Source organism: Triplophysa rosa, linkage group LG9, assembly GCF_024868665.1.
Source record: "Triplophysa rosa linkage group LG9, Trosa_1v2, whole genome shotgun sequence".
NCBI lineage: Eukaryota > Metazoa > Chordata > Actinopteri > Cypriniformes > Nemacheilidae > Triplophysa > Triplophysa rosa.
The window spans coordinates 13,267,693-13,293,872 of NC_079898.1; the positions used below are offsets into that span (position 1 = coordinate 13,267,693).

General features: G+C 37.0%; 1 protein-coding gene across 1 annotated transcript in view; it reads left to right on the top strand.

Annotated features, from left to right (window-relative positions):
- The window catches only part of atrnl1a (attractin-like 1a), a 245,483-nt gene that overhangs the window by 154,371 nt on the left and 64,932 nt on the right, over positions 1-26,180 (top strand). Inside the window, 2 exon segments of the mRNA XM_057341818.1 lie at positions 1,351-1,412; positions 9,971-10,049. Of these exon segments, the coding sequence (XP_057197801.1) occupies positions 1,351-1,412; positions 9,971-10,049 (141 nt within the window).

Consider the following 26,180-nt stretch of genomic DNA (forward strand, 5'->3'; position numbering starts at 1 on the left):
ACCTTTGAGGTCCAAGAACCCTTAGGTTAAGACTCAACAGAATGAGGGAGAATCAAAGGTCTATAAGGTCTGGAGATAAAAGCAGAGAGAGCTGTTGAAGCGCTACTAGAACAATCCTCTGAGGAGATATCAAACCCTAAGGGTGAGGAGAGGACACTGCTACCCCTCCGCAGTGGTCAGTGAACAACATGCTGTTGCAACGAAAAAGTTTGTTTGTGTGTGTTTGAGTGCAGGGGAAAATAGTTGTTCCTGAATACTTATTTCACTGACTGAAATGCAAATCAATTTATAACCTTTATATAACATTTTTTTCCCCTGATTTTTTTAAATATTCTGTGTCTATCAGTTAAAATAAACCCACCATAAAAATTATAGACCCTTCATTTGTTTGTAAGTAGGCAAACTTACAAAATCAGCAGGGGATCAAATACTTATTTCCCTCACTGTAGCTAAACTAATCAGATAATGGACATGATCGTATTTCTGGGCCCGGCTGCGACAGCTCAGAAATCAAGTGCATTTTATAAAACTGATTGTAGGATTGTACACCTTTCATGTACAGTCATGTATTAGCACAGGTAATGTAATGTAAGGAATTAGACAATCCATTTATTAGAATGGCTAGGCATACAGTATAGAAATAATGTTTAATCAGTTTACTTTTCATTACATGTTAAATGTAGTACTTTGATAATACAATAGCAAGCCACTGTCTTTGTGTCCCTTCTGTTTTTGACGTCTTTTAGAATATTAAATACTGTGAAATGAAGTGTAAATATTGTGTGTGGGAAAATTCATGCTGCTTGCCAAGTTTTAAAAACCAATATGCCATATTTAAAAAAATAAATGGCTCTCATGTCATGTAAAAATAATTTTGATTAGAAACATTTATTTATTGCTACAGTTTACACAGCACAGTCATGAACAAATTCTAGTTAAATTGGATCAACAACATAAACACTTGATTAAATGTCAAATGTATTACAAGCCATCTGTTTTTTCTTGGGTTTTTTTATGAAGCTTTAAAACATTTTCTGTCACCTATCCCATTACACATAGGCAACTTTTTCTCTCTAAATTTCATGCCATGTGGTAATTGATTACAAAATTTATTGAATTAAGACAGTAAACTGTAAAATGGTCTGTTTTGTTTATAAAAACAAGTGTTTGTTTAATAAAACTGTATTGGTAACTATGACTAAGATGAGGCTCAAACCATTCATGCAATAGTCTAGACAAATTCACAACAAGGTTTTAAAAAATAAAAGTCCTAGACGATGCTGTGCATAAATATGGTAGCAATAAGTAACAATCTCATAGCTCATACTTGTCATATTCTTTTTTCCACAGATATCCTTCTCTCAGCACAGCAGCATTATGGACCTGGTCCAGTTCTTTGTCACATTTTTCAGGTATGCACACTTTATTCTTTAGATTACTGTATCACTTGAAATCCTCTTGGATTTTGATGAGATAAACCTGCTGAGGAGATATTGATGCAGGGACTTTACTATCAACAACCCCTTCATGAAGGCTGGCTGATAAATAGGCAGAACACATGTAATTGTGTTGGCTGTGAATAGGCCAAATGCTGCCACTCTTTCAGTCTTCTTGAATAAATGCATGTTGTGTTTAGGGGCTGTTTGCACAACTAGATATGTTTGAAAGTTTTGAAACAATTTTAAACTTTTTGTAACTAAAAGCTTTTTAACTTTAAAACCGCACCTTAAATGCTCAATGTGTATGATGTGAGATAAAAATAATTTGCTCACCAGTTTGTGCCTTTGGTTTTCTTCCGTATTTGGGTCCCCACCAAAAGCTGTGATATTTGTCATACCCAAGAGAGACTCACTGTGTCAGGAATCTATCTTCTGATGTACAGTGAACAGAGCAGTTGTGATAAATGGCTTTAATGGAAACACACTTCACCTCTCACACCGAATCTACCATCTTATGTCAAATACAACAGATGGGTATTCTTACATAGATGGATGAAATGTAGCCAGTACAAAACAAGAATCCAGAATGCATTGATGGGGTAAATCAGGGGTCACCAACTAGCGGACACCGGTTCGAATGCGGACCGCAAGATGCATCAGTCAGGAACTCAAAGCCTTTTGACATCATAAATAAATGAACGCCTAACATTATTTTCTAATGCAATCAAATTTATACCAGGCACATCAAGGTCCGCTCAGTAGCAGTTTGGGTCCTACGGCGCAACGGACAGTTAACATATGCGCACTGTTGCTATGTTCAGACGTCGACGAGTGAAGAGAGCCGCAACAGACTCGCTGCACAGCGCGCAGACAGATGTAACTGTCAGTGACTAAAAAACAATGTCCTTTTCAAAAGTTAGAAAAGTTGACGCTGAAAACCATGTTTTCCGAGATTAATTTATTCTTCCTGCATCGACATGCACGAGGCCAGTTTGTCTCATTTGCTCGGAGTCTGTTGAGGTTGTCAAAAGTGGAAACCTTAAACGGCATCATGAAACTAGACGTAGACACTATGAAGAAACTTACCTGCAGCAGTCCGAGGTAAGGACAAGGAAAATATATAAGCTCAAAGCACAGTAGAAGCGATCTACACGGGTCCTCCCTCACTCACTTACCGCCCAACAAAGAGCATATGAATGTTCACTAAGAAAACAGTGGATCTTAGGAAAACATAACAAGCCCTTTACTGATGGGGAAATAGTAAAAAAGTGCATGGAGGCTGCATGTGAAACACTTTTAGAAGGAAAATAAAGACATGAAGTAAAAGAAAATATGAAACAAACCCCCCTTTCAGCTGCAACAGCCACAAGAAGAGCTGAAATATTATCAGAGGATGTTCAGTCACAACTTGATGCTGCTATTTGTTAATCTCAGTTCAGCAGAAAACAACACTTTAGTTTTCTATTAAAGTTGTTAATGTTGAAATGAATGTATAATCAGTGCAGGTTTAGAGATTAAGGCATTTTGCACATTTTCCTTCATTATATTGTTGTCAGAAATTGTTATGCCGTCGTATAGATATGAAAAGACATGTTTATTTCTTTGGTCTGCCAAAAACCGTCAATTCATGTTTTTAGGTATTTCATTGTCCGGACCTTGGCTGGTAATGAGGGTTTGTTTACTGGACCTCAAGCAATTTTAGTTGAAGACTCCTGGGGTATATAAATGAAGAATATCTTTCTTTGTCTGTGTAAACTTTCTCTTAACGTTTACTCTGGATCTAAATGAGCCAATATTATATACAAACTTTTCTGAGAAATAGAAATCCTCTGTTTATGACATAATGTTTACAATTGCATGGTTTAATTTTGAGTTTGGCTGGTAGTTACGTGTTAGAAAATGCCAGAGTTATTGTACATCTGGACAGTCAAATTACAGAGCTGACCGTCTGCAGTTGTGTTTAAAGTGCCTGACAGTGCAGCAAAATAATTACAGGCCACCTACTATATAAATAATATGCCATCTGCTGCAGTATGTGTATAAACATTGATGTTATTGTGAGGCTTTCAGCAGCCCTGAGCTGTTTTGGTGAAATTTTTAACTGTCAGGGCAACACAAATGTCCTGGTATACAGTATATAGTAAATTGGTATGGTGTCATAAAAGTGTTTAAAATTAATAAATAAGTAATAAATATAATTTTTGATACTTTGTTTCTGTAATAGCGGAAATACAATATTTTCTACATTGGAAACAGCAGAGTAATATCCAGTATGCACACAGTATCATACACAGTGCACTTCATTTTTTAATTTTATGTGTGTATAGGAATGTGTTGAAAGATACAAAAGTTGAAGTTCTAGGCTGCAGGGCATTTGTTGTTTGACGTGTTTTAAGTTTTCTGCAGGCGAGAGATGCAGATGATAGAATTCTTCATGGCATTTCAGAGAGATTGGCGTATATTCTTCATACCCCTCCCTTTGAATACATTCCTTCTTTTTCTCCCTCTCATGTCTTCAAGGCTGTCCATTTACAGTTATAGTTCTCGGGTGACATTGTGCATCAAGCCAAGTTACAGTTCAACCCAAATTCCCAGTCAATTTACCATGTCAACAAGCGGTCATCAAGATATAGCCTAAGTTATAATGTGCTACATAGATTGTATACACATTTACAAGTATGCACAAAAGTTATTTTATTTAATTGGATAACTAATTGTCTTTGTTCATAAATATATTTATATCAGTAAACAACATTTGAATGATGAACTGTCATCTAAGATGGCAGTGTGTTGTGATGGTATTCTCTGTAGTCTGTCTCTGACATGGCTGGAAGTTTTTACACAACTCCTATGAAACTTTGCTTGTAAAAAATAAATGAACATTAAATTCTCTCCAATAGAACTGGATCAAGTGCTTAACCCCGTATTCTGTTGGAAATGTAAGAAAAGAGGTTTTTCCTAAAAAATGTAATTACAATTTGTTTTATATTTTTATAAGAAAAAGGTGATAACATTTTGATAAGAATAAATGATTGCATTTACAGTACAAAGAGTACAATAATTTTTATATGGATGAAACAATATTTTACTATTTATAATGATGAATCATACTGTACACAGTGAGGTCCTCGCCCACACCATCATGATGACGTTAGCATCCCTTTTATTTTAAAGTATAAAGTTGAAGAATATAATACTGTGTGCACCAAAGAATACACAAAGCACGCGCATTCATCAGCAATGCAAAGTGTCAGAATACACAGAATACAGAGATTCTGATTTTATATTTATATGCATGTTGTTACAAGCAGTAGAATTAACAATGTGCTCAGATGTGCTCAGTGGAACCTTCCCGCAGAGCTTCTTTCCAGTTTACAGCAGGGTTTAGATTCATCTCTGGAGGTGAGAGGATCATCAAGAGCTGGAAGAACAGCACTTAAGAACAGTTTGTACCCCACTGAAAAAATTTTTTGTGTCTGGATGTCACAGTAACCGTGTCACTCTGACGCTCTAACCTGATTGGCTGTCAGGATGATGGATATGTCACCATGCACTAGACACGCTGAAGTGGTAAACAGGTACTTCTCTGAGAAGTGCTCCAGTGAGCGCCTACAAGTATGTCTGTTTAAACAGTTCTAGAGTTATAACCCCCCATACAGAATGTCATGTCCTCATTGTGCATTTGCATTTTATACTTCTGCTACGATTTTACATGGCCATAAAACTTGTTACGGAGAAAGAATAAAAATGATTATAACACATTTGTGCTTTGCATCTGATTAGCATATCACTTCCAGCTCTTAACATAATCTTAATTAGAAGTGCAGTTTGCGAAATCTGCCTAAAATTCCACAACAGCCCTCCTGAGAGACTGGCCTGCAGCCAACACGAGCATATTTCTCTCTTCTCTCTTTCTCACATTGATAAAGTTGATGAGCTTTCTAATCAGAATGTATACAGACGTTCACAGCAGTCCCAAAGGGGTTTTATTTTCCAGGTATTTTTTTATTTGTTCAGAGATGTGTATCTTTAAATGAGTTTAAAGAGAAATTAATAGTGTTTACTGAGATCAAGTAGAAAAAATATGAAATATGAAATGCATTAAAAACATGTGCATGTGATTTAGAGGGGGAGCTTACAGAATAATGTAGTTCTAAAATTGACAGTTTTCTTTTTGGATGTATGGGACATATGGTTTGTTTGCTCCAGAATGAAGATGCACATCAGCTGCACGGTGTTAAAAATACATTTTATTTGTCTTTTGACACCAGTGTTAGATGATGTTGCTTATTTGAAACTCTTCCTGACTTCCTGACCCATTTAAATATTAATATTTGTAAAATACCTGTCCAGAGGTGTTATCAAGATGGTCACCAAGTGAGCTCACTTGCTTTTAAGGAACTTGTGTGTGTTATGAGGAGTCGCCCTACTGTCAGCCGTGAAAGAATTGGTGTGTACGTAGGAGGAAAGTGTGTACTTTTGGTATTTTGCTGTAATCCCTCATTAGCTTCAGAAGTCCTTTTGAATATGTTTTCTTTGAAGAGTGTTTTTTGATGTCTCTGCACTCTTACGCTCCACTAAATGAGCAAGAAAAACGGTAACAATTAAAGAGCGTTTAAGCCTTTCACCCACTCCTCCAGCTAATTGGTGACACCGCAATTCGGTTTAGCCCAATTACTCTCTCTTTTTCATGCACCTCTCATTTCTCCTCTGCATGGTTTCCGTCAGGACTACAGCCATCCGTGAGCTCATATCAGGGATGATGGTATTAACATTCTGAATGCTTGTGCTTCAGTGGATGGTGACTGGAGGCAATTCATTTTACGTCTGTAACTGACTAATGCTCTTATGATTTGAATGTAATGGGGCTTTTTTCCTTCATACCTATTCGAGAGATTGAAATAGAAGAGGCTCACATTATTGTGCAGGATGATTGTTGAACGGTTGTGGCGAGAGAGTGTGTATGTATGTATATGTGGTGACTATGCTCAGCTCGGGTTGTCTGCTTCATTGTATTGATTGTGTAATCACTGTAGGCTGTGTCTCTGGTAGCTTTGCTGGATTGGCTCTCGCGCTCTATCCTTCGGACATTTGCCGCTACCTGCACAGATCAATACTACAAGCAGATCACAATCTACAAATGTACACTGACAAATACAGGCCAGCGCCGAATCCATGCTGGGTGCAAATATACACATGAATAAATACCAATTTGGGATAGAGAGCGAGTGATGAACCGTGACAGGCAGAGAAGATAAAGCGGTACCGAGGCTTGGCGATCAGGATGCCCTGGGGCCAGTGTGAGAAGTTCAGGCTAGTTGACGAAACTGTCACCGGGCCAGTACTGCATTTACACTGTCAGGTTTATTTGTGTGTGGAATGGAGTTAGGTGTGCAGAAAACAACCACAGACAGAGACATTGAAGCATTTAAGTGGCTAGACAGAGGGCAACGAAATTTAACAGGACACATGGCTCTCAATATTGGTATTTTAAAAGATCTATTAAATTTATTTATAAAATTAAATTTATTTAAAATATTATTAGAAAACATAAAAAATAAGCACTTCTAAGTTTTGTCGTAGCGACACTAAAACTTAAGGTAAATGAAAAAAGCTGAAACACAAATACAAAAATACCGTAGCGAGTAAATGTGACTAAAATGGTTTTATTTATTATTATATATGTAAAATTGTATTTTATTTAGTTTATTTTTATCTTAGTTTTGCTGTTTGTGTCTCAAGGCATTTTTTATGTATTAGAATAAACCCATATTCCTTGTGGTTTCTCTTTTGCCAGATAATTTTGTCCAATAAATACCTTAAACAAAAATACAGTGACTAAAAGTGATGTCCAGCTTGAGACAATTGACGTCTTCACTTTTTATTCAAACATTATATTAAATATGCACTACAATTAGATTTTTGATTTCATTTCATTTTACAAATATAGCCTCCTGGACATCACTTTTGGACACTACTGTACCTAATCCAAAAAATCTCCAGTGAAAACAAGTCTGGATACTTGGCAGACCCTTTTCACAAAGCGTACATCTATTTCTCACAGTGTCTACCCTGACTAAGGTCTTGTTTCATGTGCCCAGACTGATCGTGAATAAATTCATTTAGGGCATTCGTCACACCACTTTCACAACTTTTCCAGCAAAAGCGCACTTGCATTTGTGTGCCTCATTCTCTGGCCATTAGAAGCATTATCCAGCTCATTAAGGATTAATTGCCCTCATCATTAATAGATTTAATAAGAGACCTCTGCCTTGTTCTGATTGGGTTTTGAAATATGGCTGATGAAATGGTTGAAAAGGTGCTTTCAGACCAGACGCTTGCCTTACCTCAGCTACGTTCTTGTTAGACTGATGCTAATTTTAGGTTGAACGTTTTCACATGTAATGAGCTAAGCCCTTTAATATATGATGCTAAAGCAGAAAGTCTAGAAGTAGAATATTACAACTTCCCAAGATCTCAAGAAATCTCCCGCTGTGCTTGGAGTATGATCATCATTTCATGATAACCATGTGGAAGTCTGCCACCTTTGCTGGGTTTAAACTTGCCGTGAATTTGGATTTCATGATAGTATAACGCTACATGAACTTTTTTGCCTGAAAGCTTGAGTTTAAAATTGAAGATTCTTCCTTCAGGCCGTGTATTTTTGAAACTGATGGTATGTATTAATAATAATGCTGGCTGAAAAGAGGCTTTGTTTGAGTGTGAATGATTGGTTGATTATATTGCCCCCACATATCCCCTATTTCTCTAATGTTCATGTTAGTGTATTGAGTATGTTGCGACAAAAGTGAGTGCCGATAGACTATATACACAAATGCTGAGATCTTGTCTATATCCAAAACCTTCATCCAAAATGTAAATAAAATGCTATAAATTCAGAAAATAACAGCAGTAACGTGTGGATGTCACAATATAATGGTATTGACAATAATTGTGATATTAAAAACCATGATTTACAATATCTTTTTAATACAACAAACTCTTCTTCTAAAACTTAAGATGTTCAAATTCAGTTTTTAAATCGTTAAATACAAAGTTGACAAGCACTTTTTAATAGTTATTAGCACTTATACTTATTAGGCACCACCCTAATAAAAGCAATGTTTATGCAATTTGCAGAAGTTAATCTAATATCTGCAGTCTCCTGGTGAGCAAGCCAACATGACAACGGTGGCAAGGAACCAAAACTCCAGAATAGATACGGGTGCCGCTAAAACAGCTTTCCTCTTCTCAGGATGTCGGTCGTTTCCGGTTTAATCATAGACGTTGTGCTTGTATGTATTGGAAAAGAAAGAACTTGACATCTTGAACTTGACGCTTCACAGCCGACCACACAGTTTATCAAACCGCCGTGACTTTACTCTGTGCTGAGGTGTTTCATTTATTTCCATTTTTATTTACAGTAAACGCATCACTGAATCATGACGCCTGTGTGTCTGTCTCTGATCATTTGTCTGCACATTTTATTATCATTTTTATTATTTAAACCTCCTCAGTAGCAAGTTTAAAGTTAATCCCTAACTGAGAGATAAATCAGAGTTTAAAGTAATGAATCAACAGAATTAAAATTAATCCAGATTTACAGTCAAATTAAAACCTGGATCAAATGATATCTTGAATATAAACCAGATTATGTTTAGACAAGGTTTACAGTTTGGTGCAACAGAATTATTAAAGAAACTTTGATTTAATCTAGATTTAAGTCTAATCCTTGTTGGTGCAACCCACGATATGTCTTTGTATAAGGTCATCATCTTCCATTCTCAGCTGGTGACAACTTGAGCAAGCCTTCTGAAAATAGGGCACCGATGCTTTATCATCATTTGCAGCAGCAGGTGCTGACCATGACCTGTGGAAGAAAACCAAACAAAAACATGAAATGGAGTGTACATGACCAGCAAATGCATTTTTACATTTACATTTATTCATTTGGCAGACGCTTTTAAGTAGGAGAGCATATAAACATTTTGTCAACACGCTAAACAGTACCGTTAGTTTACAAGGCCATGCTACTAGGAGGATTAAAACTGGAGTAAGCAAGGGAGAGAATGAACAACAATACTTTTTTTTTTTAGACACAAGACATAGACACTTACATTTGACTTCAAATGTAAATCTGTCAAGTTCAGGTAAAAGAGGGAATTCTGCTTGTATAAGAGCTTTTGAAACAGCTCGTCTCAATCAAGGCCAACTCTCTTTAGCATCTTCTAAAAACTTGTACGTGCCGGAGCGCAAATCAAACCCGCTGGAGTGTAGATCTGCTTGTTTTTCAGTGCAGCAGACAGTATTAAGTAAATTATTGACATAACAGTCGGTTCCACTTTGGATTGATCCCTTCATGCAAAATGAACTTGTTTATCATTGATCGCGTGATTGAAATATAAATATGTAGCAGCTGCCCTCCGTCTATACTGGAAGGTTATTTGAATGTTATCCGCGATTGGAATTATGAAGTCGTGAATCTTGTTTGATTGACTGATGTATTGATTTTCCGTGTCTCTTGTCTCCAGCTGTTTCCTGTCCCTGCTGCTGGTCGCTGCTGTGGTATGGAAAGTCAAACAGACATGCTGGGCATCACGGAGGAGAGAGGTAACAGCTGCAAATTAGCACTTCCTGCGTTCATTGACGTGTTCACACTTGATATCGGTTATAGCCCGAGGTTTCTTAGTATTGTGCCTGTGATTTCAGGATTAACGGCTGAGACTCTACACGTGTTTGCGAGCGTGTATTTGAATATTAACGTCTCAGCTGGTGCGTTATTGCCTTCACCATCTGTGACCTCTCATGATGCTCCTGGGGATTGCTGAGCCTTGTAAAAACGTCTCATAACTTTAACCCTATTATAGTGTATGAAGCTCATTGTAATTCAGCGGGACTGCTCCGAGATCAGAGGAACAAGCTTCATTTTGAACTTGTTTCTTGCCGTTACGCTGCAACGCACAAACGCCTCCCTGCGTCTGATGAGTGTGTAAATGTCACCCGCATGCCGGCCGAACTGCTTTCTTTTAATGAGAGAGGCGCAATAATAAACACCATTTTCCTTCATTACCCATCTTCAAAAACCAATTAACCCTGACAGGGGCTCGTGTAAAAGCGATGGATTAGTATACGTATCTCTCTAAAAGCCTCAACAGATGCATAGAGGAAGCCTTCGTTCTCCTCTCTCACTCACTCACTCACTCACTCACTCTCTCTCTTTTTATTCCTTCGTTCATGTGTTATTTTACTGGGCACATAAATGCAAATGGGATTTCGCAAACGAGTTGTCATCAAGCTTTTTAAAATCAATAAAATAATCAAGGTCTCTTTAATTGAAAGCATGTCGCGAGCGGTAAGTGTTGGTTTATTGGAGTTAAATGCGCGCTTTATTCTGCCCACTCTTCAACGATGGCTGTCACAGTTGGCGCTTTTCTCTTCGTCAAATGTGTGCTTGTACAACGTGCATTTGGATAATAGAACAGTTTAAACCAAACAAAAGACATAATGCACACTTAAATCTCCCAAAAGCCATCTTGATTGGAGAAATAGAAACACAGTCAGGGGATTTCACTGAACGCATTGTTTATTTGCACTTGCTATTTATTTGTTGCACAGTTGTGGACATTTGCTAGCAAAATTTGATCCGCATCATTTGATCAAGTGCAGTAGCCATGGTCTACACTACCAGTCAAAAGTTTGGAAACACTTTCTTGAAATGTTTATAATAATCCTAAGAATCTTTTGATGTATGCTTAAATGTTTAAAATTACTATAATTAATATAATTGTGCCAACATATACTTTGAAGATGCTAAAATATAACTATATATGATATAATAGCTATATTTCCCACAGCTACAGTTGTGCTACTCTATAGTTTTGATGAATTTACTTATATTTTATAGGCTGGTAGTGTATATTAGATGTGCACAGAAATGGCCAACATGATAGAATAGCTAGATTCTTGGTGATGGTAATTTTTTTTAACTGAATTATCAAACGCAAAAGTGTTACAAAACAAGAAGAAAAGTACTGGGAGCAAGTAGAAGTCATCTTGAAATGAAGTGTATGCATTTTTATGTGGATTAACCATTTTGATTTTGAAAATGAACTTTTTTGTCATTTAAAACCTATATATATATATATATATATATACAGTATACTGTATATATATATATATATATATATATATGATTTTTTTCCTTCTATGAAAATGTCTAGTGAAGTGATTCTCAAACTGGGGACCCACAAGATGGATCTAGGTGGGCAACAGATTTTATGGCATTTTATGGAATATAGAAATGTTTAGATATATTTTATGCTATAAAACATCAGAAAAATAACACCACCAGCCAAAAGAATTGATGTTCCAGCATTGTGTAACTGAATATGTTTTTGGTTTAATTAAAATTCGAAGTTTAAGATTATAAATCTTTATTTGGGGGGCCACAAAGCGATGCACTCTACACAAAGGGGGCCTTACAACGAAAACGTTTGAGAACCACTGGTCTAGCGGTCTTGTTTCCATACAGTGGAGGTCAATGGGGTCCCAATATTGGTCAAAATATCTTTTGTATTCTGCGAAAGAAAGTCATACAGATTTGGAATAATATGAGGGTGAATAAATGAAGAGATAATTTGCAAAAACTGATTTTTATTTTAATCATTTAGATTTTAATCATGGTTTTTTTGTTGTGCTTTGGTTTGTTTTGATTTAGTAATAATAACTAAAAAACAGCTAACTAACCCAATAAAACACCATTAAAAACATGATTTTTGAAAATTTGACAAAAACAGGGTCATCTGTTAATGCAAAAGAACTCTTCAAATGATGAAAGAATTGTCATTTTTGAGGAAACTATCACTTTAACAAACATGCACACATGTTAGTGTAATGTATGTAGTCTGTCACATATAGGCCAGGCTGTATATTCTGTAGTCTTCCAACCCCCTCGTGCCTGTTTTTATCCGTGTTCATTTTTCATGTTTTATCTGACCAGAGCTCAAGTGTCAGGCAGTGATGATGTCAGACTCAACAGGATCTATCCAACACCTTTTCCCACACAACTCGATCACCTCCATAAACAGTCAATCTGCTTTTTAGCATCTCAGGCTTTATCTCCGTCCTGCTTCTGGCTTTATGGTTATGTAGAGGTTGATGAGTTGGGATCTCACAGAAGTTTTATGGAGTGCTGCATCACTTTGCTCGCCACCGCCGCTTAATTGTGTTGCCTTATTGTCAGGCCCCGTTGCTGACAGCGGCTAGCTTTAGATTTGTGGTGCTGGATGCTTTCTAAGCCTGCTGTAGAGGTCCCTTCATCACTTTCTCTCTCTGCAGCCATCAAGTGGGAAATTAACAATGCAAATCAATGGAGCTGAATGGTGTATTTTTTATTATCCCCTCTCTCTGATGTATTTAGAGCATGAATGATTATTTCAGAGATAGATTACGGACGGACGGCGCCGTGAGCACACAGGGAATCAGTCAATATCCTCAAATGGGCCTAATTCATTATTTCATCCCTCCTCCCTTTTAAAGTGCCGAATATTGCGGAGGATGGGGTGTATTTTCATTTCATTCCACAGAATGTAACAGAATTTCTTTGCGGCTGTGATCAGGGGATATCGGCACGACAGTTAAAGTAATATATGGAATCAGGGACAGATTAAGGTGGTCAAGGGCCCCTAGGCTGCTCTTTGGGTGAGACCCCCCTTAGGTGGCTTTCAGGTGCCTTTCACGCTTGCATTGTTTTGCGCATTGCGAGTGGAATCAGAGCGGCATATGAATGGTAATACGATATTTCCAGATTTAAAAATAGTCCTGATAAATAGTCTGTTTGCAAGCAGCAGAAAGCTCTGTAGGCGAACATATACAGTAAGACCAAGTGTTGTTTACTCTGCGCATAATAGCATCAAGTGAATAAAAAACACAATATATTGACCCGTGTTCTGTTTAATGTCATGCACGTTCGTGATGATGTAAGATGAATGCAAATGCACAAGGGTTCGATAGAATCAAGCTGAGACACAAACCAACGCTGCGAGGGGCGTCCGAACAATCGCACTGACGCACTCGGATACACACATCAAATACTACAGTGTTTCCTCTACATTCCGGGTTACTTTGCAACGGCAAACACCATGAGAGTGCAAGCTCCAGTTTTATACAAGTATACGCGAAATATAAACGGCCCCTAAAAACGCCTCGGTGGATCTTTACTGAGACACAAACCACTGTGCATTACATAAACTGTGTATAAAACCAACCTGTATAATATGCGTGTCATTGTGGAATAACTACCTGAAATATATCCCGATGACACGAGCTAACTGCTGCAACAGCTAAGGATCTCGCTGCAGTTGTTTCAACCGCAGCACCGATGTTAGCCAATGCGAGCTGCCAATCCTCCTGCTGCTATCTTAGTCACGTTGTTCTTTTAACCTTTGTATTTTCCATTTTTGTGCTCCACTGTTGTACATTCTTTCAGACATTTTGCCACTATGCCGTCTAGCAATAGCAGTGACGTAAATGAAAATGATTGACATGATTTCACCAGCAGCTAATTGGACAGATGTGACCCAAATGTAACATCTATCCAATCCCCGGCTTATTTTTTGTTATATTTCTTATGGGCCAATGAGGGTCTATTTTTTGTTCGCGCTGAAGTAAATTCAAAATAAAGAATCCAATCAGAGGCCCCTAAACAGGTGGGGCCCCTAGGCTGCAGCCTAGGAAAGCCTGTGCGTTAATCCGCGCTTGTATGGAATACTTTTTGTGTCTTTTGAATCATACTGAACCTAAATACATTTTTTATGTTCTCGCTTTCCGACACTCTTAAAAATCCATTATGTTCACCGAATTCCCAGGTGGAGAAATTCCATGCGGATTCATCATCCGAAGGAAGAAATAATGGAATGTCTCCAGTATAGTTAATTATGGATCATAACCAAGACTGCGGAAAACAAATTTAGAACTGGGTTTATGATAATGACTCTTCCAACAATAATTTCTGGATATGAGATCAAACAATCAAAACCACTTTGAAATTCTAATGATGATGCACAAGACGTCTTGTACAGATGTCTATGAGTCTCCTAATAGGGTCTCCCCCCAGCAGACAGGGATTGAGCCGTATTTTGACAACTAACCTCATTACGTTTTGCTGTTGTCTTGCCGTAAATGTGTAAATAATAAAGACCGTGGATTTCATGACTGCACAGTGTTTCTTTACTCAATTATTCATGTGTTGTTTAATAAAAGCCGTCACATCCCCTGTTAAACAGCAATAAGAATGACAAGTACTATGATTTCTTGCCGTCTTTGAATAGGTTTCCAGAAAAGAGTTGGAAAGCTCGGCTTAGCCTGGTTTATATTAAACATGTACTGTATATGACCCTTCCAACATATTCCCAACTGTCGTCTTTTTTGCATGTCGTGTATACGCTCATACCAGCCAGATGTTGAATATTTTTATCATTTTACAGAATTTCATGTTGCCTGGCCATGAGTGCTGTGATTTAATGCAAATTAATGTAATATCAGGCTTTTCTCGATATGGAGTGAGTCTTGAAGTGGGTGTGTTTATTTGACCTTTCTGCCACAATATGGTGATTAGTAAAATTCCCTGTTACTGGAATTAATTATTTTGAACAAGGTCTTATTTACTTCAGGAGGTTAATAGCATATATTTGTGTTTTTGTTCTATTTACTGATACAGCGATTGTGAAAAATGTTTTGTATATGTAAACAAGGATACAAGCTTTGCTACCCAAGTTGGCATTTGACACAGAGCTTATCTGTGAGTCCAGGCTTAGCAAAATATCATATATCCCATAATGCATTTCACTTGTATCAAAACATGACATTCATTGTTTTCAGAGTTTGGAGACAGTCTTCTCCAAAGAAAACAACTCCCTGCAATGTTTTTATTCAGAACAGACGCACATAATCCAACTCAAATACCGACCTTGTAATATCTCTATCGAACATCTGTGGGAACTCGAAATAAGTGCAACAGTACAAACACATTTCAGGAAAACTTTGACTCAGTGTTATTTAAGGTCTTATAAGATCTCTTTTAGCAAAAACGAGGACGTTAAATCTCTCATTGCCATATATAGAGGTTGCCGCTCTTTTTAGAGTCGGGGCTGCCAGTGCTGTGCTATCAGCTCCGAGCAGGTGACCATCTTTATCATCTAATGCCGGATTAGCCTGAAGGTCTTTTTCTTTTCAGAGGTATCCTAAACACCAACATCAATCTTCAAAGCAGCAAAATCTGTCTCACCTCCTGCTTCTGGCTCCCAGGGACATGACAAGGACTCTTCTGAGAATCGCTCAAATGGTGGCAAAGATCTTTTAAACACAGGTGTGGATGCCTGTGTGGAATTTCACATCGCTTTTATTGACTTTTTTACTGTTGGCACTGTGTATTTTATAGAGAGGAATAAAGATGGGATCTGCTTTGTCGCTGTTATTGATAGTTTAGGCTGATCTCTGACTTGTGTGTTTGTGATCAAATAAACCAGCGATAGCTGTTGGCAGATACATGTATCTATTAAACCCAGTGTCTCTATCAAAAACTATCTATTAAACTTTCTACAATAGCATGTCTCTTAAAACAGTAAATACCTCTTTCTGGACTCATAGCATAGACTAAGGTGTATAAATAAAATGTAGAAGGACTCATCATCAGCACATCAGCTTTGTCAAGTTAATGTTTAACGCTGTGAGATAATAATGATGAAATGAATTACCTCTGTCACTTTAAGATTATATTAGCTTCAGAATTTGGGAAATTGATGGAACTGGTTCAAAAGTGTATTTTTGTTAAAGTGATAGTTCACCCAAAAATGAATATTCTCTCATTTATTCACCCTCTTGTCATATTAAACCTGTATGTCTTTGTTTCTTCTGCAGAACACAAAAGAAGATATTTTGAATAATGTTGATAACCAAACAATGTCGGCACCCATTCACTTCTTTTGTATGGTCACAATGGTCAATGGGTGCCAGTTAAAAACATTCTTCAAAATATCTTCTATAGAAGTTTGAAATGAGAAGAGCGTGAGTAAAGGATGACAGAATTTAGATTTTTGGGTGAACTAGCCCTTTAACATGCATACAAAAAATAAACTGGATTTTCAATCCAGCGTTGGGTCAAAAAGGGACAAATTAACCCGTGCTGAGTTGTTTTAAGACATTATTGGGTCAAATATAAACCTTTTACTGTGTTAATTTAACCCAACAGTTGAGTTCATCCCTTTTTGACCCAACAAGTTGAAAATTACCCAACATTTTTTTGTGAGTGTAAGAGTGGGAGTGAAACTGAATTACAGTAGAGTCGCTTGTTGACCTTCCTCACCTTTAATTATGATTTTATTGCTCTCATTTCTTAGCATAATTGGCACATTTGGTGAACACTCGACTCATTAGTGTCTTCGAAGTTAAGAATCAGTGATTATCAAACTGCGGCGTCTAGAGACGGGAACAGAGCCGTCTGCTCTATGACGCGTTTGCTTAGTGAGCAGTATGAAAATGATCCTGCTCTCAGTCAGCATGAGGCGATACTAGTGAGACTCACAAAAGAGCTGTCCATAAAATATCCAAATGCTGCATTTGACCCCATTTCATAATATTCTTGACAATTTATTTAAAGTATAAATGTGCACTGTTGGTGGTTTAGGGATGATCTATAATGGATTAACTGCTTCACACAAAGAATAACAATGCTGCCATCACATCAGGTGACAGGAATGTTCACACAAATCTTTAGCAGTAACACTTTTTTACTTACTAAACAAATATTTTTAAAAGGTGTTAAAGGAACAAAATTCTGTCTTCATTAACTCACCCTCAAGTTGTTACAAATCTGTATACATTTCTTTGTTCTGATGATCATAGAGAAAGATAATTGACAGAATGCTTGTAACCAAACAGTTCTTGGCCACTGTTGACTAGCATAGTAGGAAAAATGACAATGTTAGTCAAAAGCGCCCCAGAACTGTTTGCTTTCCTACATTCTTTAAAATATCTTCTTTTGTGTTCAACAGAACAAAGACATTTGTAAAGTAATTTTTCCTATTTTCATCAGAACACAGACATTTATACAGATTTGGAACAACTAGAAGGTGAGTAAATGAAGACCAAATTTTCATTTTTGGGTGAACCGTTCCTTTAATATTTGCAATTTTGTTTAGTGAAGTTAGTTACAAACACTGTACACTTTACATTTGTAAGCATCATAAGCATCAATCACGGACAGGACAAAATTCCAGTGTTGAGATATCGGAACACGATAGCAATCAGAACAGGACGGTCTCACTCGTGGGGGAGAAATGGCTGAGCTCAGGTTGGCCTGATTCAGGAAATGAAAGATGTGGTTTATATTATTAATATGTTCAGACGGAGAACAGGCTTTTAGAGGGTATTGTTTTCTGCCTCACTTTCAGACCGGCTCTAAAGAGCCTTCTGCCAGGGGAAAAAAATGCGCTTGTTGTGTCGATGCATAAACAAGTCAAGATTTAATCTGTTCTTCTGGTCTTGGATAATGCTTTGTTATGCCTGTATGAAAGGTTTTGCTTTCTCTTGATCCTTGGCCTCAGATGAGATTTGAAGAGGCAAGGTGATGTGTTCGGATATCAGAGAGGAAGTTATGCCTTATGCATAGGACAACTCGAGCTATTCCCTTTACACATCAGACCTGTAATACAGACAGGGTTCTGTTGTCGGCTAGCAGGAAAAAAAGATTCAAAGTTAACTTTTATTGTGAGGTTGTGTCAGGGTTGTCTGTGTGTTCGAGTAGACTGAGTTTGCATGTGCCACAGTTGATTCAGGTGTGCGTATAGGTTAAGGTAGAGAGCTAGAGCGTGTAAGCGCAACACTGATCTGCGGTTAGATGTCACTACTGCTACTGGCTGCTGTCCAGCATCTTGTTTCATCACTAAAATCTCTCTGGAGAGGAGGACGAACGGTGGCCTGGTCACATTTTCTTACCATTTTGGAAAATTCAGCAACGTCTTTTCACGGTGTCAGACAGGTGTGAATGATTAAGGGTAGAACAAGTTAGACCAAAACAATGCAAGAAGTAAACAACTTCAACACACATTTTAGATGCTCTCAAGAGTGCTTAGAAACTAGCAGGACATATTTAAGATGCCAGATGTTGCACTTGTTTGTTAATTTATTAGTTTGTTTGTTTTGTTTTCAGTGCACACTACAAGACTATCACACTTCAAGCTTGTCACTCTTTTCTGTTTCACTAATGAGCAACAAACAGCAGATCGTAGCCAACTCACATTCCATGTCCATCAAAAGTATCATTACAAATAGAAACTGGGGGTGTATGTGACTCGGCTCGACTTTCAGTCTGTTTTATACATACACCCACTTTCACTTTATGTGGATTGTGCTGTGATTGTAATAAACAACATCCTTTGTGCAAAATTGCCTTTGCGGATATTGAGGTGTTACCCCTAGTGAAAAATAAATATACTAAAATGTATTTTAAATACATTTATTTCATGCAAAGTATACTGCAAATCCATTTATGTACTTAATAAAAATACCTTGCTTTAGTACTAAATTGGTATATTAAGTATAGTATACTGTACTTAATGTCTAAAAAAATATTTTTGTGCTTAATGCACTTTAAATGTGAAGTAGACTAAATGAAGTGAACTAAATATATACTTAAAGGGATAGTTCGCCCAAAAATGAAAATATTTATTAAAAAAATATTATACTATTTATTTATAAATATTATAATATTATATATAAGTTGTTCTAAACCTGTATAAGTTTCTTTGTTCGCTTGAACACAAAGAAAGATAATTTGAAGAATGTTAGCAACTGAAATTTCTATGTCATTATTGACTACCATAGTACAAAATATTATTGGATTTTTTTGCTCTGTAGAACACAAAAGAAGATAGTTTGAGGAATTTAGGAAAACAAACAGTTCTGGGGCACCTTTGACAACTTTTTTTTACTATTGTAGTCAATGGTGCCTGAGAAATTTCAGTTGCTAACATTTTTCTTTTTTTTTGTTCAACAGAACAAAGAAATGTATGGTTTTCAACAACTTGAGGTTCAGTAATTGATGAATTTTCATTTTTGGGTGAACTGTCTCTTTAAGTATACAGTATATGATTGTGCTAAAGTGTAACTATGACTCAAGATCATTCATACGCATATATAAATGAGTGAGCCTATAGAACATCCTCAGTGTGGCCGGCACTCGCACACACCAACACATTCTCACTCCCGACTCGTCACATATTTAAGCTCGGTCAGCCGACTTCATGTATTTACGGACACGCACGGCATCTTCATTGTAAAGATATCGTACGGTTTTGGTGCAAAAAGGTAAGCGAAACGAGTGGTTTAGGGTGAGGTTAAGGTTAGGTGCTACAAAATATTAAAACCATAAATAATTATGAAATGCTAAGAATTGCACGCATCTCGGTCTGGAGCATTTAGAAAACAGCAACGCAGTTCCCTGTTCGTCGAAAAACGACGCCAAAGGGGTACCCTTCAAAAGTGACGCCGTGGGGCACTGACCGAGCGTAAATATGTGACGAGTCGGGAGTGAGAACGGGTTGCACACACACACACACACACGCTTGGTTGACTATCCCCGTGGGGACAGTCCATAGGCGTAATGTTTTTTATACTGTACAAACTGTATATTCTATCCCCTAACTCTATCCCTAAACCTAAAGATCATAGAACACTTTTTGCATTTTTAGATTTGTAAAAAATATTGTTCTGTACAATTTATAAGCTTTTTTGCCCGTGGGGACCTCAATTTTGGTCCCCATGGTGACACGAGTCCCCATGTGTTGGTGTGTATTCAGGTTTAGGTCCCCACCGGGATATACAAACATGAACACACACACACACACACCCACAAACATACAATTGAATAAGTCTATAACAGAGTGTTTTTTTACGAGTGATGTCAAACAAAAACTGACATTCACACATACACAAACAAAGAACTTTGCAACACACGCGCACACACGCACGCACACACACACCCACACACATTTTTATTTCAATGTGAAATAAAAGTCCCACTGCAAGATTTGTTGATGCTTTCAGACAAAGCATTGCTACTGCTACCTCTGTGACAGTGAAGTTTTCAATTCATTCTGTAGCAGAACAATGGTAAAGGGGTTTACTATAGCAGAGACCCTTGATCCTTTGGAAATTTGATGTTTATTGTTACAAATAAATGATAACTCTGTCTCCCACTTTCTCCCTTTCTTATGGGATAGTCAAATTAGTTTGAAAGCATATTTTGGCACCAACCTCAATTGGTTTTCAAAAATTCTACAATTTTAACTTGTGATAAAATCTAGAACTTAAGATGTTAAGTTTGTTACAATACAAAAGTTAGTTTACAGTTTCAGCCCATGCAACCAGTGCAGCCATTGAAATTACATTACATACTATTTTCATTCCATCAGGTCAATAAAAAACAAAAGTGAGGGGAATTTTGAGGGTTTTCACTGTTTTAAAAAGAGTAATTAAGTTTTTTATGAAAATCATGTTTTTATGTGAAGAAAAAAAACATAAAAATACAAAAAACATATATATTTTTTTACATTCAAATGAATGGAGTAAATGAGGCAAATAAGGTAAAAAAAATACCACAAACCCCCCACAAATAAATGCATATCTTGAAAGTTTGAACATTAAACAAACAAACAAAAAAGATAGTGTTGTGAAATTTATGTAAAATATCAATGGAATCACAAAGTGCACAAATTTGTCCACTAACAGCAAATTAGTGCACTTGTTAACAGCACTTGAGGGTGAAATAAGACTGATATTATTAGTATTGCACCATAAAGTTCAATTATAATTTTATATCAGTAAGTCTTAAGCAATATGTCTGTTCATATGTTAAATTTAAACTATTTAGTGTGAAATAAATATATTTTAAATGTATTGCTTTTTTACTGGGAACAGTATGTGGGGTATTGAGAAAAACCATGATATTTATAACCACACATGGTAATATTAAAAATATGAACATATTTATATATGAAAATTATATAATTAATTCAGCAATAGTATCTGGTTCACACTTCTACAGAGTGGGTGGTGGTTTTACACCCATTTTGCTTCTCTTTCTGCTCCCCTACATATTTTGAGTGCGATTCAGTGGCCAAAAAACTTCAATATCGTTGTGACAATATTGTTGTTATGAATTATTTTGGTCACAATAATCACGTAGTGAAAATCCGATATTGGAACAGTCCTTGTGCATATGTTAATGTGAATACTGAGCACGTCGGGCTCAATATACACATAAGTACGTGTGTTTGCTGCTTTAACTCTTGATTCATTTCAGGTGTCCGCTGGGTGTGTGTGCGTGCGTGTGTTTGTATGTGCTCATTCATGCTTGCGAAAATCTCAGATTGTTCTTTGAAGGTTGCACGGAGGATATGCTGAGTTGTTTTGAAACAGGAATGATTTCACACTGTATTTTGATGGGATTGCCTGGGGCTTGATTATATGCTCAGGAGGATGTGAGATGGATGGAGAGATGTTAGTCCCCAACAAAGCCAACGATTCTTTTTCTTCTCCACTCCTCTTTAGATTTTAGATTTTTTTTAGATTTTAGATTTTAGATTTACTTTACTTTACTTTACTTATTCATACCACTTATTCCCTCATTCTATTTATTGAGAGTGTAGTGATAGGGTAAATTACAGGACATTTATACATTTTAGTCTGAAAAAGCATAGTTTAAACCTACTGAAAAGTGGAACACAGATGAGATGACGCACAAAATGACGTTTTTTGGGCACTTTCACATACACACACACATACAGACACTCACCCTCAGGAACAGATTGAGGGCCAAATTACAATTCCAAAGATTTGACTGTTAAATGACTTTGAATCGAGCAGTGCTACAGGCCCGTATATTCATGCTTTTGTGCGATACGGAGCGCTGAAACTAATTGCACATGAATGCGAGCCTTAACCAGATTAACCACGGCTTGTTCAAGCATGTGAATCGCGTTTTGTTCGTCTTGTTCCCCCGTGTTCGAGCATTGTGATAAATCAAAGTTTTACCGAGGTTATCAGAGGATTTATCGCGCTCTTTTACTCCAGCATGGCGACACGTCAACCCCGTTGGGTTCTCCGACTGTCATCTGCTTTTTGAAAGCTGCTCATGTGGAAACATTTGCTGAATGTTTGACAATAAATATTGCCTTTGTAGTCTCTGCCTGTTTGCTGTAGAATTCATTTTGCACTCTACAGAGGTTTTTAAGCAAACGTGTCATTTCTTTGATTTGAATATTGCTTCTAGACTACTCCAGGCTTTTGTGCTTTGAATGTACATTACTTTTGCTGACAGGATTTCTCTCAGGTTGGCTGGGAATTTGATCGAGACATCTTGTGTGGCAGGGGAGAAGCGTTCGGCACATGAAGGTTTTTAATACTGATTTGGCCTGATGTAGATTTTTTGGTTCTGGACTGTTCCACTGAACCAGACAGCGAAGGAGGGGCAGTGTAAAAATGTTGTACTCATTCACTTTCTCTGTCTCTTATCCTCTTTCTGAGCTCTGGCCTGTGGCTGTAAGCCTCCCTCTGATTCTCTCTTTGAGCGCTAAGCATCGTGTTGTCGAGAACCCCTGCTTCTCTCGCTCGCACTATCCTTCCACTTATTCTCCCGCCAAGTGGTGACAGCTGCTGTGGAAACGGCTGCCGTGGTAACCTCCCCCATGCCAGGAAGAGACAATTAGGAGAACTAATGACTGAGCCCCTGTGATCAGAGACACTTCCGCTCTCTCGCACTGCTCTCCTCCTTTCATTCACCCGCGAGAGAGAGCGAGAGTGAGAGAGAGCAGATGTATAGAGGAAAGTACACAAGAGTGTGAAGTCTATCACAGGTCATGGAAACTTATAGACTTTTTACCTACAGTTTAGATAATTCAGCTCAGTGCTTGGTCTGTCTTGGAGCTTTCATATCTGAGCTTTTGTTGTGTATAGCATCATGCGAATGTTTGTTTGTGAATGTGTTTTGATTAGAATTAGTCGTTTGCACAAGTTCTGTAATTTTCTGTTAGGTTTTGTCTTAGTTTTTAAAGAAATAGTTGACCCAAAATTGAAAATCGCTGGTTAGAGAAACCCAGCTCATCCTGGAGCATGTAAGTTGTGTAGAGATTTTTTGCCTGGAGCCAGAAACTTCCGCCTTTCGTCCCTCGACTCTACACCACTCACATACTCTGCGGACTGATACAAACCGAAAAACGTTCCACAATGTAAGCCACATGTAAGATAATTTACCGTATATAAATACATGTATACTTTCTATATTTTAGGACTGAGGAAAAACCTAATAGAGAATCTCTCTTCCTGTTGTTGCATGTAAAATGAGCTTGATAGATTTATGAGGAGGGTTGTAATATATGCTCAGTATGTCACCTTATCTTTTTGACATGAATCTGACCCTTAGTACAGTGAATCCTATAATGTGACTGTTTATATGGAATTTCACACCCCTTTGACCTATCAGATGTTGAAGGAGAGAAGAGGAAGAATGAGCTGTTGTTGAGGTCAGAGCAGAGGTTATGTTTCATGACTTTTTTGATTAATTGAATTGGTTTACTCAGTCTGAATGACACAGTTTGAATTCCTCTACAAAACACATCACTTTGATTTTTAAATAATAGGCATATGTTCATAAAAACAAATGTAATGTCCATATTTATATCCACATTAATTGTTCCCTTTTCTAATTTTTACACTTTTTTAAAACTGCAGAATCTTTGTATTCATCTTTCAATCTTACAAAAGAGCATAATGAGCATCAACAGTATATACTGTATATAAATATTTTTATAATAATGTTTATAATTCAGCGGTCTATCACAAACCAACCTGCTACGACAAGTCATTCCCAGATTGAGAACGGATTTTGACAATTCGTCTTTTTATGCATTTGCTTGTCATCAACATTTTTTGGATGCATTACATGCATCATAAAAGTAAATTGGAAAGTGTTGTTTTAACTGAACCAGAAATTTTCCAATTTCATTTTATAGGGTAGGCATGCTCTTAAAAATAATTGTGCACTCACAGAAAGGATGTATTAATTATTATTTTAACGCATTATGTGTCACTTTGTGTTGATTTTGTATTAAATAAATAAATAGGGACAACACAAGTAACACAAAAAGTGTTGTCCTTAACTAGACACATTTTGTGTGTTGTCCTAGAAATAACACAGATTGCGTTGTTTTCAACACAACTGTTTTTAGAGTGCATTCAAATATTCTTAAAATAACCATTTGTTTCTTAACCTTTTTTTATGTTTCTTACCTTATTTGTGAATTTGTAGTCCGTGGAACCTTTTTCCACTACAATGAACTTTCTTGTGCAACAGAAAGTTCAATGGATGTTAACGGCTCTTCATGGAACCATAAACAAAACGTTTAGGAACCTTTGTTTTTAAGAGTCAAGTTGGACATTTATTGGACACAGAACAACCACTGTCACTTGTCAAACACATCACAGACAGTAATAAAATCTCGTACCCTTCTCCACAGCAGTCTGTTCAGATCACTTTTTATTACACAGAAGAGAATGTTTTAAATAAATAAACGCATTAACTAAGTTAAATAAATAACAGCATTACACGAGTTTAACTGCATACTTTAATGTGATATATAGGTGAATTAGTTCATTTATACATGCCCTAAATGTGGAATGCAACTATAAAAACTTGTGTAAATGAGAGTTGCACAATGGCGGTATCTTTCAACATTTTATATGCCGAGTGAAATTAATGACTTGGAGAGAAAATCGAGGAGAGGGTCTTAATTGTTTAGGGCTCAGGTTTATTGTTTAAGGGGACCTCAATGATAGAATCTAGAGAAAGAAGTGTAGCATGCAGATATATAAGTAAGGGGTAATGTACAGGCAGCCGGTTGTTATCGCGAAATAAGCCCCTCCAGTGTGATCAAAACTGGACATGAAATGTGAATTTGAAATATTTTATTAGCTCATTTTTACTGAATGCAGACCTTCCGTGAGGAAAAGCTGTTTACTTTCGGTTTTAAGGTAAGAAACGATGTTCAATTGTCACGAACATTCAAATTGGTTTAATCATTTGTAAATATAATGACATATATGTTATTTAAAGACATTTATATTTAATTTATCAAAAAAAACTGTCAAAATGATTTGTTGCATCCGGGTTACCGTGTGTTATTAGTTTTGAGAAGTTGTTATCTGGGAATAACGAACCTGCAAATGTCGCGACTGGCCAATCAGAATCAAGCATTCCAACGAGCCGTGTAATAAACTCAGTTAGTGGTGGGGGTGTGGAGAATGCCTATATGCTTGTGTAACAATGGGAATGAAAAAGTGAGGTGAAAGGGGTTTCAAAAGAAAGGCCTGCCACCACTGGTGCAATACATGCATACTGTATTGATTGGAAGGAGCAGGCAGTAAATATGCAGAGGTAATGAATGCAGTTATTGGCCACAAACTCACTTCATCAATCATCATCTGACGCCAGCCGGATGTTCGATGACCGTTCTCATATTCACATGTCTCTGCTTTACGCCTTTATCCTCCTATCTGAGACAGTCTAATTAGAGCTGTTCCTCTATAACCCAGTGGAATTCTTGGATTGTGCCATTAACAATCTATTACTTCATCCATGTGTATAGATTTGTATTTTCCTGCAGTAAGTTATAAATGCATATAGCGCTC